At 36.7% G+C, this 20,474-nt stretch overlaps 1 protein-coding gene across 7 annotated transcripts in view; it reads right to left on the reverse strand.

Moving 5' to 3' along the window:
* The window catches only part of DPY19L4 (dpy-19 like 4), a 64,184-nt gene that overhangs the window by 30,049 nt on the left and 13,661 nt on the right, over positions 1-20,474 (reverse strand). For 3 of the 7 annotated variants that reach the window (XM_028500250.2, XM_028500249.2, XM_055091019.1), the window contains exons 3-8: positions 17,533-17,657; positions 15,302-15,392; positions 14,909-15,030; positions 14,657-14,802; positions 5,732-5,855; positions 5,357-5,406 (exon numbers count right to left, since the gene is read on the reverse strand). In XM_028500250.2, coding sequence (XP_028356051.1) covers positions 5,357-5,406; positions 5,732-5,855; positions 14,657-14,802; positions 14,909-15,030; positions 15,302-15,392; positions 17,533-17,657 — 658 coding nt within the window. The remainder of the gene's footprint in view (positions 1-5,356; positions 5,407-5,731; positions 5,856-14,656; positions 14,803-14,908; positions 15,031-15,301; positions 15,393-17,532; positions 17,658-20,474) is intronic. The other 4 variants (XM_028500252.2, XM_024115878.3, XM_028500254.2 and 1 more) reach the window with 3 other exon arrangements.

Below are 20,474 nucleotides of genomic sequence, written 5' to 3' on the forward strand. Positions count from 1 at the left end.
GGCCCGCGTACCCCAAAAAAAAAAAAAAAAAAAAAAAAAAAATAATAATAATAATAATAATAATAGAAACACATGTCAAACACAATCTGGAAAATGAACTAAGTTTCTCCTTTCTCTGGACATTTTCAAAATTCTGTGCACTCTTGTCTACCCCTTACCTTTCTCACTTCATTTTCAACTATGCCTTTATTGTCAGCTTTTTTATACACATTACTTAAGTAACATTAAATGGGTTTCAGTAATCAACCACAGATATCTCTGGATAGCTCCAGGTAACTCACAAAAGATCTGAGCTTGGATATCCTGATGCAACTGGGACCATGAGATCTAGACTCAAGAATGGAAAGCAAAGTACAAAATACATGATTAAAATATCCATGTTGCTATACTACTACTCAGTAACGAAAAGGAGCAAACTACTGGTACATGCAACATCAACTTGGATAGATGTTTATGGCATTAGGCTTTATGAAAAAAGTCAATCTTGAAGGATAACATACTACAGAATTCCATTTACATAACCTTTCAAAGTGACAAAATTACAGTGATAGAGAACAAATCTATGGTTACCAGAGGTTAGGGCTGAGGGAAAGATGATTATTAAGGGGTAACATAAGTGACATATAGTGTGTGTGTACATATACATACACATCTTGATTATGGTAATGGTTACCTGAAACTACACATGATAAAAATTCATACAATTATACACCCTTCCCCCCAGAAAAGGAATGCATGTAAAAAAGTTATAATAAAAAATACATATATATACTTAGTTTGAATTAGTTCACATGAAGTTGCAAAAACAGTACAAAGAATTCCCATGGGACTTCCCCGGTGGTGCAGTAGTTAAGGATCCACCTGCCAATGCAGGAGACACAAGTTCGATCCCTGGTCTGGCAAGATCCCACATGCCACGGAGCAACTAAGTCCATGCACCACAACTACTGAGCCTGCGCTCTAGAGCCCGCGAGCCACAACTACTGAGCCAGCGTGCCACAACTACTGAAGCCCGCACGCCTTGAGCCCGTGTTCCATAACAAGAGAAGCCACCACAATGAGAAGCCGGCACACCGCAATCAAGAGTAGCCCCCTCTCGCCTCAACTAGAGAAAGCCCGCGCACAGCAACAAAGACCCAACACAGCCAAAAAAGAAAAAAAAAAATTCCCATGGACTGCCTCACCCAGCTTCCCTCAATGACAATATCTTACACGACCATTATGCACTGTCAAAACCAGGAAATTGACACTGATACAATACTATTAATTCAGGTACAAACCTTCTTTAGATTTCAACACACACACACACACACACACACACAGGCATGTGTGTATAGGGTAAGTTCAAGGGGAAACAAACATAATTGAAGGATTGGACAGTTTTGCTTTTTATATAGATATATTTTTTGGTTCCTAAGTTTTATTCAAGAACTCATACAAAATATACCAGATAATTGAATTTTATTCCTCGTCTTCCTCCTCTTCTTCATCTTGATTAATCTGGAAGTAACGCAATTCATAACCTTCTTTGCTGTTAGCAACTACGCATAACCAATCACAGATTATTCCTCTTCAAATATTTTTTGGTGAGATATTTCAAATACCTTTTGGAAAAAGGCACCTCAGCAGTTACAGTAATCTTGCTTTTGCTTCTTTCAATTGTTACAACACCTCCGCCAAGATTCCTAGCTTTTCCATTCCCTTTCTCCCCTGAAGAAACTGCTCAAAATTGGCAGCATCCGTGACTTCATCTTCTACAGAATGGGTATAGTCAAGAGTAAACTTTAGGACCTACTTCTTTTCTTTGCCCACCCTGTGCCACAAGATTTTTAACGGGCACCATGGCAGCAGCGGAGGCAGAAAGAGCAGTTTTGCTTTTTAAAAAATTGAGTTTTAAGCTGAAGGGTTAAGAATACAGTAAACTTGCTTTTTTTTACTACCATGTTTTTATAGAATGCTTAATATTGTCACCCCTTTAATATTTTCATAGATATTTTGCTCTTGCTGTGTACTCTTGAGTACCAGATGAGTGGTTAGTTATAAATAATCAAATAACTGATAAGGACAATTTTCCTCCTTTACCTTAATACAAAGAGAGGAAAAAACAGAAAGAGGAAGGGAGGGAAGAAGGGAGAATATTATGGAATACTTTCAAAATAGAGAAAAATAATTGTGGTTAAATAAAAAAGGAGAAACAGGGCTTCCCTGGTGGCGCAGTGGTTGAGAGTCCGCCTGCCGATGCAGGGGACACGGGTTCGTGCCCCGGTCCGGGAAGATCCCACATGCCGCGGAGCGGCTGGGCCCGTGAGCCATGGCCCCTGAGCCTGCACGTCCAGAGCCTGTGAGAGGCCCGCTCCGCAATGGGAGAGGCCACAACAGTGAGAGGCCCGCATACCGGGAAAAAAAAAAAAAAAAAAAAAAAAAAGTTGAAACAAAATGTAAACTAAAATAGGAGTATAAGCTATTCTTGGATCCCTTCAAAAAGCACCAGGTCCTTGGTAAACAACAGTAAACTGAACGGAAATATACTTTTCACTGTATATCTATCCATTTGCACTGACTGAATTTTTTTTTTTACCATCTGTACAATGTAGATGTATTACTTTTTAAAAAATTTTATTTATTTATATATTTTATTTTTGGCTACATTGGGTCTTCGCTGCTGCACACAGGCTTTTTCTCTAGTCGCAGCGAGCAGGGGCTACTCTTTGTTGTGCTGCACAGGCTTCTCATTGGGGTGGCTTCTCTTGTTGCGGAGCACGGGCTCTAGGTGTGCAGGCTCCAGTAGTTGCGGCACGTGGGCTCAGTAATTGTGGTGCATGGGCTTAGTTGCTCCGCGGCATGTGGGATCTTCCCCGACCAGGGATCAAACCCATGTCTCCTGCATTGGCAGGTGGATTCTTAACCACTGCACCACCAGGGAAGCCCCTGTATTACTTTTTTAATTTAAAAAAGTTAGAATTAAAAAAATACTAGAAAGAATACATAACATGGCAATAAAAAAAAGTTATTCAGAAAAATATAAAATATAGTATAGAAGGGAAAAAATAAGTTTACATTTCATTCTACCTTTTCCAAAACTCCTTCTTTTAAAATAAATAAGAATAATGGTTTTATTAAAAAGATATTTGAAAGGGAATTCCCTGGCGGTCCAGTGGTTAGGACTCCACGCTTCCACTGCAGGAGGCACGGGTTTGATCCCTGGTCGGGGAACTAAGATCCCACATGCTGGCCGGTATGGCCAAAAGTAAAATAAAATAAAATAAATATTTGATAAACCTTTTTTTTGGCAACAAAACTTTCACATTAATTCAAAATAATGGTAACTACAAAGAAGCTTAGGCAGTTCATTTTGCTATATTATACACTTTTATTCAAAAACTGAAGAACTATTCTTCCCTAAGAGACGGCTGCACAATCTAACAGGAAAACACTCAAAGACTCCCTGTTATAGAAAATATTCTTTCTCAGAAAGCTGTTTATACAAAACCAACAAAAGGAAAATTACAAATCTGACATGTGTTCTTATTATTTTAGATAAAAAAGGAAATACTAGTGTTATAAAAAATGAAATAAAGTTTGCTATGCTCAGGAATGCAGGGGACACGGGTTCGTGCCCCGGTCCGGGAAGATCCCACATGCCGCGGAGCGGCTGGGCCCGTGAGCCATGGCCCCTGAGCCTGCACGTCCAGAGCCTGTGAGAGGCCCGCTCCGCAATGGGAGAGGCCACAACAGTGAGAGGCCCGCATACCGGGAAAAAAAAAAAAAAAAAAAAAAAAAAGTTGAAACAAAATGTAAACTAAAATAGGAGTATAAGCTATTCTTGGATCCCTTCAAAAAGCACCAGGTCCTTGGTAAACAACAGTAAACTGAACGGAAATATACTTTTCACTGTATATCTATCCATTTGCACTGACTGAATTTTTTTTTTTACCATCTGTACAATGTAGATGTATTACTTTTTAAAAAATTTTATTTATTTATATATTTTATTTTTGGCTACATTGGGTCTTCGCTGCTGCACACAGGCTTTTTCTCTAGTCGCAGCGAGCAGGGGCTACTCTTTGTTGTGCTGCACAGGCTTCTCATTGGGGTGGCTTCTCTTGTTGCGGAGCACGGGCTCTAGGTGTGCAGGCTCCAGTAGTTGCGGCACGTGGGCTCAGTAATTGTGGTGCATGGGCTTAGTTGCTCCGCGGCATGTGGGATCTTCCCCGACCAGGGATCAAACCCATGTCTCCTGCATTGGCAGGTGGATTCTTAACCACTGCACCACCAGGGAAGCCCCTGTATTACTTTTTTAATTTAAAAAAGTTAGAATTAAAAAAATACTAGAAAGAATACATAACATGGCAATAAAAAAAAGTTATTCAGAAAAATATAAAATATAGTATAGAAGGGAAAAAATAAGTTTACATTTCATTCTACCTTTTCCAAAACTCCTTCTTTTAAAATAAATAAGAATAATGGTTTTATTAAAAAGATATTTGAAAGGGAATTCCCTGGCGGTCCAGTGGTTAGGACTCCACGCTTCCACTGCAGGAGGCACGGGTTTGATCCCTGGTCGGGGAACTAAGATCCCACATGCTGGCCGGTATGGCCAAAAGTAAAATAAAATAAAATAAATATTTGATAAACCTTTTTTTTGGCAACAAAACTTTCACATTAATTCAAAATAATGGTAACTACAAAGAAGCTTAGGCAGTTCATTTTGCTATATTATACACTTTTATTCAAAAACTGAAGAACTATTCTTCCCTAAGAGACGGCTGCACAATCTAACAGGAAAACACTCAAAGACTCCCTGTTATAGAAAATATTCTTTCTCAGAAAGCTGTTTATACAAAACCAACAAAAGGAAAATTACAAATCTGACATGTGTTCTTATTATTTTAGATAAAAAAGGAAATACTAGTGTTATAAAAAATGAAATAAAGTTTGCTATGCTCAGGACATCTGACATCACTGAAAGGAGGAAAGAACATTTTTCAGAGATTTCAAAAAGGAACCATAAGTAAATACAATTTCCTGGCCAACCAGGTCCCTACAGTCCCTTTTTCTAGCCAGGAATTCTTAACCTAAGACAGGCAGACGGACTGTCAAAGGATTGCTACATTTAAGTCAATTTCAGTGTACTTGGTTGCCTTTTATAATCACATTTATTTTATTTTATGCATTTAAAATCATTATTCTGAGACAGAGTCTCTAAGTTTCACTTGACTGCTGAAAGGGCTTATGGCAACAACAACAGCACAACAACAGGAAGAATCTAAACTATCCAAGAGTCTCCTGAAGCTCACTAGCTTACCTACACCTCAGTCACAGAAAACATACGGGCAAACAAAATATGCAGTGCTACCATTGTTGTCCCTTGTAGTCACTCTTTATATCTTCATTAATATTCTTCAACTTGTGATGATTAAAGGCCATCAATGTTCCAGAAGTGAGAGAAATGGTAAAATAACGAGACAGATTAATTTTCAAAATAAGATATTCTTCATATATTTGTCAAGTAACTGCACTAAAACAATATAACATCTCCTTTCTCATAAATATAATTTACTGTCAATCAGATTACAGAATAACAGTTATAACAAGATTACCTAACTATATCCTTTACTGTGTAGTAACCAGGTTTCACTGAATATGATTTAACTCTTAATATGAATAGCTTTAAAATAATGTACCACATTTGCAATACATCAGAATTGTGACAAATAAATTTGCATCTTACCTCTCCATAAGAATTTAAGTTGCTTTTTAAATAGCCTGTAAGTGCAGCAACTTGGCATGCAAAATATGGTAGTGCCCAGTTTTCTCTTAAAGGAATGGAGTATTCAATTCTTGTCGTATCTACCCTAAAATAAACCACAGATGAACAGCAAAATAGCGACATTATATTTGTGTAACACTATACTTTTCAAGGCACTTTCACACACTGTTGTTCTCCATATCCTGTGAGATAGGCATGGACAAAGCCACCATTACCTATACAGCATCTTTGAACAAATTAATAGTGTTTCACCCTTACCTTACCTCCTACCCAGGAAGACTTACTGCTGCTGTGTCTGCTTGATGAATAGATGCGCCTCTGTGAGAAGCTGAAAAAGGCATCCCTGCTCTGGGCAGATACAGCCTCATGCTACAACACACAGCTTGCTGCAGAGTACACTGGAGTTCAGCTTCCCACCCTCCCTTCCCTTAACAAGATGGCTACCCCTCTCTAGAGCACAATGTGCACTACATAACTAGCAGGGCTGGCAGATCCACAGTTCTTATACTAACCCTTATATAAAAGGAATATGGGGCTTCCCTGGTGGCGCAGTGGTTGCGCGTCCGCCTGCTGATGCAGGGGAACCGGGTTCGCGCCCCCCGGTCCGGGAGGATCCCACATGCCGTGGAGCGGCTGGGCCCGTGAGCCATGGCCGCTGAGGCTGCGCATCCAGAGCCTGTGCTCCGCAACGGGAGGGGCCACAACAGTGAGAGGCCCGCATACCACAAAAAAAAAAAAAAAAGGAATATGAAGTTCAGAGAGGTGACGACTTAATGAAGTCATATAGCTAGTAGGTGACACAACTAGAATTACAATGCATATCTTCTGATATCTAGTTTAATACTTTTTTCAATCAGCAGGTTACCCAGAATTAACATTACAGTAGTCCTTTATGTGATAGATCCAGAGAGCTTTGAAAATCTCCAGAATCAAACACAATGTCTTTGCAGGCTCCTCCTAAGTTTCTCCTCAATCAGTTTTCATTGAGAGCCTGTTGTCTCCTATGCATATCCTCACACCACAATGGACTCCCTTCCCAATAATAATTAAATCTGGATCTCATAAACCCAATGGCTATTTCCCACACAAAAAACAAAGGTGCTATTGCTTAAAAACTTTATGAAAATTGCTGCATAATTCTCCTAATAGAGACAAACATTCTTGCGTGTAATTTAGTTCAGTCAAATTGTGGTATAGGGAATTCCCTGGTGGTCCAGTGGTTTGGGACTTCGTGCTTTCATTGCCGAGGGCGCGGGTTCAATCCCTGGCTGGGGAACTAGGATCCCACAAGCCACGCGGCACGGCCAAAAAAATAAATAAAATAAATTAAAAGAAAAATTTTTAAATGTGGTATAGTCATACAATAGGATATTACTCAGCAATAAAAAGAAATGAACTATTGATACACCCAACATACATGAATCTCAAAATAATTACGCTGAGTGGAGGAAAAAAAAAATGAAAAAGTATATGCTATATGACTCCATTTATATAAAATTCTAGAAAATGCAAACTAATTTATAGTGACAGAAAGCAGATCACTGGTTTCCTGATCTTTCTTGATTTTCTAAAGCAGTAGAGGTGGGGTAAGAAGAGGAAAGAGGGAGATATTACCAAGAAGCACAACAAAACTTTTGGGTGTGATAATGTGTATTATACTGATTTTGTTGATGTTTCACAAGTGTGTCTAAATGTCTAAAATTATCAACTTCTACATTTTAAATATGTACAAGTTTATTCTATGCCAATTACATCTCAATAAAACTTCTAAAAAGTATTAGAAAATAACCTGTGTTCTATGAATGTATGTGTAATTGAATATATATACATAAATTAAAAACATGAAGATCGGGCTTCCCTGGTGGCGCAGTGGTTGCGCGTCCGCCTGCCGATGCAGGGGAACCGGGTTCGCGCCCCGGTCCAGGAGGATCCCACATGCCGCGGAGCGGCTGGACCCGTGAGCTGTGGCCGCTGGGCCTGCGCGTCCGGAGCCTGCGCTCCGCGGCGGGAGAGGCCGCAGCAGAGGGAGGCCCGCATACCACAAAAAAAAAAAAAAAAAAAAACATGAAGATCAAATGAAATAAAAGCTGGAAAAAACTTAGTACAGTGTCCAGAACCTAGAAAACAGTATTATATCTTACCTCTTTTATAACTCTGTAATGGACTATTTTTACTTAATATACTATGAGCATCTTTCCATAGTATATATGTCAATATACTTCAAGAATATTGAATGGTCATGGCACATAACTGTACAGGTTTATCATAATCTAACCAGCTCCTATTGTTATACACTTACATTGTTTCTGGCTTTACCTATTAAAAACGGTTTTTAAAAACAGGAACCAATGTTTTTGTATAGTGATCATTGGTTTCACTGTTAACTTTTAATTCTTTAATCCAATTGGAATTTATTTTACTATGTGTGCAATAAGTATTTCTTTTCCAGATTTGATTGCTGCAATACCATTTAGTGAACCTCATGTATTCTAAAGGCCACCTACTTTCATACCATATTATTTATGAAAAACTGTGGAAGTTAGCTTTCTAAAAGACAAAACAAGATATTCACATGTCATAAGTCAGGAAGTAAGAAGGAGATGTCTATTCTCAAGTCAGGACTCTGCCAACCACTCTATCAGCCTAGAATTGGGAAGGTGAACCTGGCAATCCTCATTCCAAAGACTCACTCACTACCCCTACCCAACACACAGCTTAGTGCAGTGAAACCTATAAAACTCTGCACCAGAAGCACTGTCTGGAGAAGGGATGAAGGAAACCTCTAGTCACTGCAGCAAAAACTGAGTAGGGTCTCTGCCAGTTACTCTCTACACGTGAACAAGCCTCCTCACGGCCACAGTCCTGAACATTTGTGCTACTCTTGCTCTTCCCCACACCACCCATGCCTGGCGGTAGTGAGAACCAGAAGGCTAATAGTGGGATGGGACAAAATCCAATGAGACTCACTTTTTCTCCCCCGCGGCAGAGTCTAGCAGACAGCAGCACAAACCAGCAATTCAAATAATAACTACTTTTATCAATTGCATCTATGGATACATTCCCAGAGATCAGCTAACTCTGAGTTTTTGTGTTTTCATTTTAAACACATCATAGTGTAAACATAACCTGAATCACTTGGATGACCACTTTGTAACTCACTACTGCCAAAAATATTTCAGGACTCACTTCCATGTTTGTGTTAACAATCCAGTTGGTAACACAGTACTACTTCAATTAGCTTGGGCTAATCAGAAAAAAAATGAGATGGTCTTAATACTAAACGATGTATTGCCAAGTAAAAACAGAATGATGTACTGATCACTGTGGTAAAAGAAAAAAGAAAAGAGATTTCATAATGGACTGAACAGAGCAACATGATGAGAAATGAGTCATCTCACAGTACCTAACTGTGTAGGTTTGTCATACACAGAGAGTACAAATTTGGTGTCAGCAAAATATAATTTTTCACATTAAAGTTTTTAGTTAATATTTTACTGGTTTGTTACTTCATTAGTAAATTGGTTCCAATACATAAGGAGCTTAAAAACATAGTTTAATGCTTTATATTTAAGTAGCATTATCATTCAAATTATTTAAATCAACACATGGAATCTATGATTATTAAGTTTTAAATATATATAACTGAAGTTTGAGAAACATTGATTTAGATTAGATGTGAAAAACTGCTTGGCATGTCAATCCAATGTATAATGTGAGAAAGTTGAAAAACACCTATGCAATATCAGTATAACTTCTAATGGCTATATGTTCCCTTGCATTGACATATTACAATTTACCTAACCATTCCCTTATATTTAGGTTGTTTTCTAATTTTTCATATCATTACAAATAATACTATAATAAATAAGTTGAAGCAGTGAACTCTTTCCTTCTTTTTTGAATTACTTCCTTGGAGTACAATGAAATTCCTGGGAAAAACTGGCATCTAAAATTGAAAAACTTTATACTTCCACAAGCAACCAGAGTATACCAATATCATTATTACAGACCCAGCACCATGTGTCACCATTATTTTTTGTTAACTCTGGGACACGTGCATTCCTTGCATCTTACCCTTTTATGAATCACCAATGTGCACAGTTACCCTTTTTTGGCCAAAGATTAAACTTAGTATAGACTTTTAATCAGATATATTTTCTTTGCTCTTCAAATATAAACATGTGTCCACAGAAAGTGATTCTCAGGGATATATTTGTAGATGAGAAGATCAGTGGGGACCAAGAGCAATTTCTATATTGTTTATACATGAAGACTGGACTCAGGTTAGCCCATTTTGGTGATAAGTCTGATCAAAGGGAGTCATCTGCCTCTAATTTCCCCCCACTACTATATGCACAGTGCTATTTCCTGAAATTTTCTTGAATTTTCTAGTATACCTACATCTTTTAGTTTGAACAAACGAGCTATTTTATAATCCTGCTTTCTACTTCTAATATTAAGGAACGAGTGTCACAAAATGTCATTAAGAACAAAACTAATAATCATAATATAATGGAATGACTAATATCTTTTTGCACTTTTCTAGGCAATCATATATAAACCAAAGCTGATAAATAAAAAAGACAGCATACTCTCTCATGGCATTCAAATATATTTTGCAGTATAAAATATATACCAATATGGGACTTCCCTGACGGTCCAGTGGTTAAGACTCAGTGCTTCCATTGCAGGGGGCACGGGTTCAATCCCTGGTGGGGAACTAAGATCCCACATGCCGCACAACACACGGACAAAAAAAAAAAAAAAAAAAAGGAAAATATATACCAATAAAAAATAAACAATGCAAAACAAACACATGAAGAAAAAGCTACTTGCTAAGACGTTTCAATTGCTAAAAGATACACTTTAACAGACTATATCAGATTAATATTTCTACCTAACTCCTGCTCCAGCTACCCAGGATATATTGTGTCATTAAACAAGGCAATTTAATAAGGCAATTGAATTATAATTAAATAAGGCAATTTCCTTACAATTCTCATTAGGATCTTTAAAATAATTTATTTGACAGGGAGTCTTATTATTCTTTAATTGCTGTTATTTTTACATGATAAAGTTGCCTAGTCTTTCTGTTTGAACTTCTGATGAAGAAAGATCTAGGGATTAAATGAAATGAATATTAAAGTTCACTGTAGGTGACAGCCAGCCTCCAAAATGGTTCATAACAGTCCCTGCCTCCTGGTATTAACGCCCTGTGTAGCCACTTCCCATGTTGTGCCACGATTAGTCTGCATGACCAACAGAATATGGCAGAGTTATGTTCTATCATTTCTGATATTAGGTTATTAAAGATAGCTGGCTTCCAGTATGACACATTCACTCCAGTCTCTCTTGGATCATTCAGTCTAAAGGAAGCCAGCAACCAAGTTGTGAGCAGCCCTCTGCAGAGGTCCATGTGATGAGAAACTAAGGCCTTCTAGGCCAACAGCCAGCAAGGAACTGAGGCTTCTTGCAAAAGCCACATGAAGTGAACTAAGTAAAAATGATCCAGGCCAGTCAAGCCTTCAGATGACTGTAGCCCCAACCAACTACTGACTCAACCTCAAAAGAAACCCTTAGCTAGAAGCACACAGATAAGCCACTCTGGATTCCTGACCCTCAGAAATTGTGAGAGATAATGTTTGTTGTTTTAAGCTGTTAAGTTTTGGGTTGATCTGTTATACAGCAATAACTAATGCATCACATAGTCAAGAAAGCAATCCTTTAGAAGGTCTCTATTTTAAATAATGCTGTATACGAAACACACACTATCACTCTAAAAAGCAAGAAATTTCTAGACCTAGTCTATTAGCACTGAAATAAATTCTGTGAGTGTGCTATTAAATTTCTAAGAATAAATCCTAATGAAATTTTAGAAGAGTACATGGCAACTTAAAATATTCTCTAACGGGCACTTTCTGACTTAACAAGAAGTCATCTATACCCCTAGCATCCACACCAGATTCTCTAATACTATTTTATACTAAAAGGAATCAAAGCTCCAGAGAGAAAAGGCTAATTGCAAATCTTTCATTGGAATATACAAGGTGAGCCTGCTCTTCCTGTTGAGCCAGAAAACAAGACACTTTCAAAGATTAATGAAGAGTGTCAAAAGAACTCGGGAGCCAGTCTGAAAGCACTCCTATCGACCAATGTTGTAAAAATTTAAGCAAGAAAAAGAATAATGATGGTAATGTATTTTAGCCCTATCGAATCAATGAAAATCTCTAAGTACAGAAAGATGCTTAAAAAGGAGAACAACAGAAAATGCTTTTTATCACTGTATGAGACAGCTATTAAAACAATCTCTTGGGCTTCCCTGGTGGCGCAGTGGTTGCGAGTCCGCCTGCCGATGCAGGGGACACGGGTTCGTGCCCCGGTCCGGGAAGAGATCCTGAGAGGCCCGCGTACCGCAAAAAAAAAAAAAAAAAAAAAAAAAATCCCTTACAAAGAAATTGGTAATGAAAGTGAAATTAAGCATTTGTCCTAACTTTCTAATAGTAATTTAATTTAAAGGTAACCAAAGAACCTGGTTAATAAAGAAAGATTCTACTTTTGAAGAATGAAGCTAATGAAAATAGAAAAACCTAATTTTATAAACCCTAAATTAGGCAAAGACTGTCAACTAGAGTTATAACACTTGGGTATACTGTTAATGGTGAAAAGGACGTTCATTTGATGCCCCAGAACACCACATAGATTGTGTTATAGTCATAGGAGGAAAACATAATTATTCAATGGAGAGATCAGACTGTCATCCTTCAAACCAGCAGTCAATTTCAGCTTCACTAGGGATAGGCCAACTAAATACCCTGTAACTTGTAAAGTCACAGAACATGAAAACTACATCATCGACAATATATTCTAACCAAAATTGTTTATCTTGAATCCATCAAGCCTTTAGAGGTATCTTCCAGATTACATAAACACAGAAGACAGAGAGAAAAGTTAAATAACACCACAAGGAAGCAATAGGAGAAATCCAGAAGTTGGGACATTCTGTAGGACGACTGACTTGCCTTCAACAAGCCAACTGTCATTAAAAAAAGGGACTATGTTAGACTTAAAGAGAGTTAAGGAACGTAACAACCAGATGCAATACGTAGTCCTGGATTAAATACTGGTTTGGATAAACCAGCTATAGAGGGTATTTTGGGGTCAACACAGGAAATTCTAATATAGGCTGGGTATTAGAAAAGATAAAAACGTTATTGAAATAGAAAGGCAGAGGCTTCTAAATAAGGAAAGCAGCATATAAAACAGTATGTGCAATATATCTCATCTTGGTTAAAAAATATATACATATATATATATATATACATACATATACCACAAATACATACATGTATACACACACATATTCACAAAAGAAAAAGGTCCAAAAGAATATGCACCAAGATATAAACAATGCTGAGTGATTTCCAGGTGGTGGGAATGTGAAGTTGTTATTTTATTTTTGCTGGTTTCAATTTTTTTATGATGTACATATGTTGCTTTTATAATAATAAAGTTTGGTTCATCCCTGTACTCCCTTTATCAGTTAAGAAGAAATATACTGATAACTCATAAAGCTGGACAGCTATACTTGAAAACTTCTACGGAAGATTTTTTAAATCGCTTACTTCAAACTGTTGCCAGCATGTGACCCTAAACAAAGCCCAGTAAGACATATAGCCCTAATTCTGAAACTCAGTGTCTTTGAAGTACCATATTTTTCATTTGGCAGTTGCCAAAAGAAAATGTATAACAGAAGAAAGGTCTCATTTTCTAAAATTTAATCACGTTAAGTGTTATGAGGGGAAAGTGCTATGGAGAGGAAGCACTTTCAAAAGCCAAAAAAGGATCATTCAAAAAATAAATTTTTGACACTGACCAATGCCAAGAAAATTTTAGCTCTCCATTTCAAAGAAGTCCCATCCCCTACTATCTTTGTACTCACTATTAAAGAACTGAGGCTCCTTTAATCACCAAAAGGAATGGATTTATTTTTCAAAGCACACTGTCATAGATTAATATAGTGGTTAACTTAAAACTGATACATCTGATGCCTCTTCCTTCTTTTCATGAAGCTATGTCATCAATTTTAAATAAATGAGGAAAGACATGTATGCCGATGTTGCTATGGTTGAAAAAAGAGAGATAGAGGTGGGTGTATTATTTTTCAACTGTTGCATGACAAATGACCACAAATGTAGTGGCTTAAAATAACACAGATTCATTGACTCACAAACCCAGCACAGTATGGCTGGATTCTCTGTTCAGGGTCTCCTTAAGCTAAAATCAAAGCATCAACTGAGGCTGTAGTTCTTATCCAGGGCTTGTAGAGTTTTTACAAGCTCACTGGTTGTTGGCAGAATTCATTTCCTCCTCACTTGAATCCAGCAACAAGGCACCAAATCCTTCTCATGCTTCAAATATCTCTGACTTCCCTTCTGTACCAGCTGCAGAAAGCTGCTCACTTTTAGGGGCTCATACAATTAGATCAGGCCCACCAGCTAATCTTCCTACCTTAAGGTCAACTATGCCGTATAACCGGGGTCACCGACCCCCGGGCCAGGGACCAGTACTGGTCCACGGCCTGTTAGGAACTGGGCTGCACAGCAAGAGGTGAGCGGCGGGCGAGCGAGCGATGCTTCATCTGCCGCTCGCATTACTGCCTCACCCATCCACCCCACTTCCGTGGAAAAACTGTCTTCAACGAAACATGTCCCTGGTGCCAAAAAGGTTGGGGACCGCTGCCGTACAACACAACATAATCACAGGGATGAAATCTCATCATAGTCACAGGCAGGAATCAGGGCATGGAAGGTTTGGAGGGGGGAGCCATTTTTAGAACTCTACCAGTCACAAAAAATTGTAAAACTTAATGAAAAACACCTTTCTTACCTGTTAATAATGAACCATGCAACAGTTAGCATTCCTGCTAGCCAAGTTCCACTCATAAGCCAACTTGTAACAAATAAAGCAGTGACATATATTCCTTGCAATCCAAAAACAATGCCAATATAGAAATATACTGGCTCAATAATCTCCTAATTGGGAAAAAAAAAGAGAGGAGATAATAGGATGACAGTATATAATTTTGAGGATTCATAAATATGTGAGAAAATAAATATTAAAGTCAAAAGAGACACATACATTGCTACCAGTTGCTTGATATAAAACGCTGGCAATAAGTTCTGGATATAGAGACATTTGCTGCACTGCATTTATAGTCTTCAGAGATACAGTTTTGTTATTGTGTGTCAGTTCGTATACACCTAAAGCCAGAAAAATTTTTCTCCAGATTATTTATTCTGCTTTTACAAGAATTGAACATGTTATTCAGAGGTCATTAAATACTTTATTATCAAGAAGGATCTCAAAATATAATACTCTGTGCCTCATTTTTCCAATTTTTAAATTAACTACAAGAAAGACCAATACCTATATTCTGAGACATATCTCCACATTCAAGGGCTCCCACATATAAGAACAATGTTTTATTTTAGGAAAATATTGTTACTAAATATACAAATGTAGTTATCATACCTCTTTCAAATGAAGGTGCCTTTAACATATCCTTATAATAAGAATAATAAATGGCACTATCACCCTGAAATGTGATTTCCCGTTCAAGCTCCTAAAATAAAATGAAACGATTATTTAAATACCAGTGTCTTAAATTTCAACTGCAATCTTTTCTCTCCTCATATTCCAAATTAATGTTATTTATTTATCCTTTTATTCAAAGACATGTTTGAATTTTCCTTTAATCACTAGTGGCCATATTAATAAGATTAAACTTTTCAATAATCTGGCAATCACTTTAATGAAATACTTAAGGTTTAAACTAGATGGTAACTCGTAAGTTATTTGCCTATTATATATAAGAAAAATCTGGAAGGAAAACCCAAAGTAGTACCATAAGGAGAACAAGAATAGTATAGCAGGAAATAAAAAATGATGGTTGAGGTGTTAGAAGTCCATAATAAAAATATAAGTTTAAAGAGAAAGTATTATTTTTCTACTGCTATTCCACTTCCCTAGGTATCCAGAACAGCAGGTCCTTAATTAGGGCTTTTCAAGAGCAGCAGATAACTAACCAGTTCTTTTCAAATGAACTCCCAGAAATATAAGTAAATCTTAAAATTCCTAAAATTAGGCTGTGCAGAACCAAGAATATAGGTATTCAAAAACACTGAAACCTGTGCTTTTCATGCTAAATCAAACTTTCATAAATCTATAATCTTTTAAAATGAAACATGTTTATTTTCATGCATAATTTTATCAATTAATACAAAAGATATCATAGCAGTTTCCCCAAAGTTTGATCAACAGAACTTCCTAAGGTATTAATGGGTGTTACCTAAAAAGAGTTAAATAAGCTATGTAAAGGCTGGATTAGAGAAAGTTAAATGAGTTTTTTCATTGCAAGACTTTTCAGAGTTACACTATTCATTATGCACTGAGAATCTCTATAAGTTTTTCCTAGATCTATTTGACCAGTGAACCCCCTTATTTTTTCTCATTTAGAGCTTATTAGTCTAAATAAATTTCCTCAAAATTATTTTTTATGAATGGGTACTGATTTTTCTTCCTAAATTTCAAAGATGTGAACTCTTAATCAGTGCTTCTCAAAGTTAATGTGCATATAAAACTTCTAGAGATCTTATTCAAACATAGATTCTGATTCTAAAGTGTGGCCTGAGAATTTGCAATTCTGAAAAAGCTCCCAGATGATGCCAATGCTCCTGGCTCATCACAATGCTCTTCATGAATGTCTTCTAGATTTTTAAACCTTATTGTTCTCAATTCTGCCTACATAACAGAATCACATGGAAAGATTTTGTGCAATATTGACCCCAGACACTCCCCCCACCCCACCCAAGAATCTGTGAGGAAAGTTATTTTTTAAATCATCCCAGATTTTTCTATTGTACATCCAGTGTTGAGAACAACTAATACTTAATCTTCATAACATTTTCAAGGGAATAGGCTATACAAAAGCCTTGGTCAAATCAATACAGTTGAGTAATTACTCAGTTAAATGTTTTGGCGCTGTTAGATAAATCAATGGCTTAAAAACATTTAGTCAGCTTGACTACTCGCTCAAAAATAAGAACAACAAAAAAGAGTTTGGGCTAAAACAAAAACGAAAAAACTTTAGAGTCAAGTGGTAACACCACGAACTTTGCCAATGCATATTACAGGTATACCTGATTGTCTGAAAACAAACTTATTCAAAGGCCAAATGAATTATGACTATAACTATAGTAAGTAAAGAGTCTGTGATTAACACATGATTTAAAACCAAACATTAAACATACTAATATGAGGCAACATTTTAATAAATACTGTTATGTCTGCTAATCATTTTCAGCACCTCAAAACATTCTAATCTAAAAATTAAAATATTTTGAGGCTGAAACTTCCACACTGTTTCTTAAATGTAAACTACCAAAACTACTAAAAAGCTGACTAAACTTCATAACATTTCACTGTCATCAAACGTCCCGATAAATCAACTGCATGAAGGAAAGCCCCCTCATAATTGCTGTTCTACCACCTTGAAATACATGCTATTAAATTTTTCAAGGTTGCTACTGTGACTCAAAACAGCTTCCAAACCATTTTGTTCCTACTGGCTTACAGCCATAACATTAAGAAAGCACTTGTCATACTTATCATGCATATGTTTTGGCTCCCTGGAAAACACATTATTTAAATTAACATTAAATATTAAAACAAACGTTCATATGCTCAAAATTCTTTCTTCTCACCTGCCTGTTGGAAAACCAGAATTTCCGTTCATGGTATGCTGATAAATAGAGAGCATACATCATACCACTAGTAACTGCTGCAAGACAGCCAATGAATATCTTTGCAAAGCGCTGAAATAATATATCTGAAAGAGCATATTAAAAGTAATCAGTTGTGGATGATATTTATATATATGGATTTCTATTAAAAAGAAAAAGTAATCAAAGGTTGTATGTATCCTTGATATGATGTGACAAAAATGGCATTCTAACTCTGTGGTCTTCCTCCCCCAAACCCATAATCCCAGTCTAATCATTAGAAAAACAGCAGACAAATTCCAGGGGAGGGGCATCCTACAATATACCTGACCAGTACTCCTCAAAACTGTCAAGGTCATCAAAAACAAGGAAAGTCTGAGAAACTGTCACAGCCAAGAGAAGTCTAAGGAGACATGATAACTATATGTAATGTGGTATCCTGGATGTGATCCTGGAACAGAAAAGGACATTAAATACACACTAAGGAAATATGAATAAAGTATGGACTTTAGTTAAAAATAATGTATCAATATTAGTTCATTAATTGTAACAAATGTACCATACTAATATAAAATGTTAATAATAGGGAAAATTCTGGGGGGCGGGGGGCATGTAAAATGGGAACTCTGTACTATACTGTCTGCTCAAATCTTCTATAAATTTAAAATTAAAGTCTATTAATTTAAAAAAGGAATAAAAGGAACGTACTACCAAATATCTAGAGAAAAAAAACAGGTTCATTCAGAATTACTATTATTTTTTTCCTTATCAAGAAATTTTTTTAAGGAATAATTTACATACTATAAATTACATACAGGTCTTTAAATTGTACAATTCAATGACTTTTGATGATTATGTATTTAAAACATCATATACAACATCATATACAAAGTATTCACATTATATATATGTAAATAATTTTTTAAATTATTTATTTATTTTTTGGCTTTGTTGGGTCTTCGTTGCAGCACGCAGGCTTTCTCTGGTTGCGGAGAGCGGGGGCTACCCTTCGCTGCGGTGCGCAGGCTTCTCATTGCGGTGGGTTCTCTTGTTGCGGAGCACGGGCTCTAGGCGCCTGGGCTTCAGTAGTTGTGGCACACGGGCTCTAGAGCGCAGGGTCAGTAGTTGTGGCGCACAGGCTTAGCTGCTCCGCAGCATGTGGGATCTTCCCGGTCCAGGGCTTGAACCCGTGTCCCCTGCATTGGCAGGCGGATTCTTAACCACTGCGCCCCCAGGGAAGCCCCTATGTAAATACTTTTTGACGAAAACATAAAACACATTTGAATCTTCTACACACAGGGTGATTTAGTCCTGCTATAGTTATTAACTATAATTCAGTATAATAATAATAATATATGATTTCACTTATATGTGGAATCTAAAAAACAAAACAAATGAACAAACATAACAAAACAGAAACAGTGTCATAGATACAAAGAACAAACAGGTGGCTGCCAAAGAGCACAGAGGTGGGGGGAGGAGAGAAATAGGTGAGGGAGATTAAGAGGTACAAACTTCCAGTTGCAAAATAAATGAATCACAGGTATGAAATGTAGTGTGGGAAAAACAGTCAATAATTATAGTGACAGATGACAACCTGACTTACAGTGGTGATCATTTTGAAATCCACAGAAATAGCGAATCACCATGTTGTGTAACAGGAACTAACACAGTATTGTAGGTCAATTATACTTCAAAAACAAACAAACTCATAGAGAAAAAGATCAGACTCGTTACCAGAGGTGAGAGGTGGGGGAGAGGGAACTGAATGAAGGCAGTCAAAATGTACAAACTTCCAGCTGTAAAATAAATAAGTACTGGGGATATAATGTACAACATGATAAATATAATCAACACTGCTATATGTTACATATGAAAATTGTTAAGAAAGTAAAATCTTAAGAGCTCTCATCACAAGGAAAAAAATTTGTTTCTATTTCTTTAATTTTGTATCTATACAAGGTGTTCACTAAACTTTTGTGATAATCATTTCATCATGTATGCAAGTCAAATCATTATGCTTATACAGTGTTGTATGTCAATTATATCTCAATAAAACTATAGGGGAAAAAAAAGATTCAGTAAATTAAGCCCAGGCCTAAAGGCCCAAAGCCCAGTGTTACGTTATTAAATGACTGAGCGGTCTGTAAAAACAAACTGGTTGACTTATTAACTTAGATAAACTAAAATCTTAGCTGTTTTCAAAACATTATTTAATAAATATTAATTTGGATAGTATACTAGAGACATTAAATAGAATAACTAGCTAGATATCACTAAATTAATAAGAATTATATTCAAAGTGCTTGAAAGACACTACCCAATAAATCAAACATTAGAATCAGGGAATTCCCTGGAGGTCCAGTGGTTAGGACTCTGCACTTTCACTGCCAAGGGCGCGGATTCAATCCCTGGTCAGGGAACTAAGATCCCACAAGTCTTGCGGTGCAGCCAAAAAATAAAAATAAATAAATAAACAAAATAAAAATTAAAAAAAATAATCAGCATGACACAACTGCTTTAAAATTACTGCTTTCCAACTGACAAAGGATTAATCTCCAAAATATACAAGCAGCTCATGCAGCTGAATATCAAAAAAACAAACAACCCAATCCAAAAATGGGCAGAATACCTAAATAGACATTTCTCCAAAGAAGATATACACACTGCCAACAAACACATTAAAGGATGCTCAACATCACCAATCATTAAAGAAATGAAAATCAAAACTACAATGAGGTATCACCTCACACCAGTCAGAATGGCCATCATCAAAAAATCTACAAACAGTAAATGCTGGAGAGAGTGTGGAGAAAAGGGAACCCTCCTGCACTGCTGGTGGGAATGTAAATTGATACAATCACTATGGAAAACAGTATGGAGGTTCCTTAAAAAACTAAAAATAGGACTACCATATGACCCAG

This window comes from Physeter macrocephalus, chromosome 15 (assembly GCF_002837175.3).
Source record: "Physeter macrocephalus isolate SW-GA chromosome 15, ASM283717v5, whole genome shotgun sequence".
Lineage (NCBI taxonomy): Eukaryota > Metazoa > Chordata > Mammalia > Artiodactyla > Physeteridae > Physeter > Physeter macrocephalus.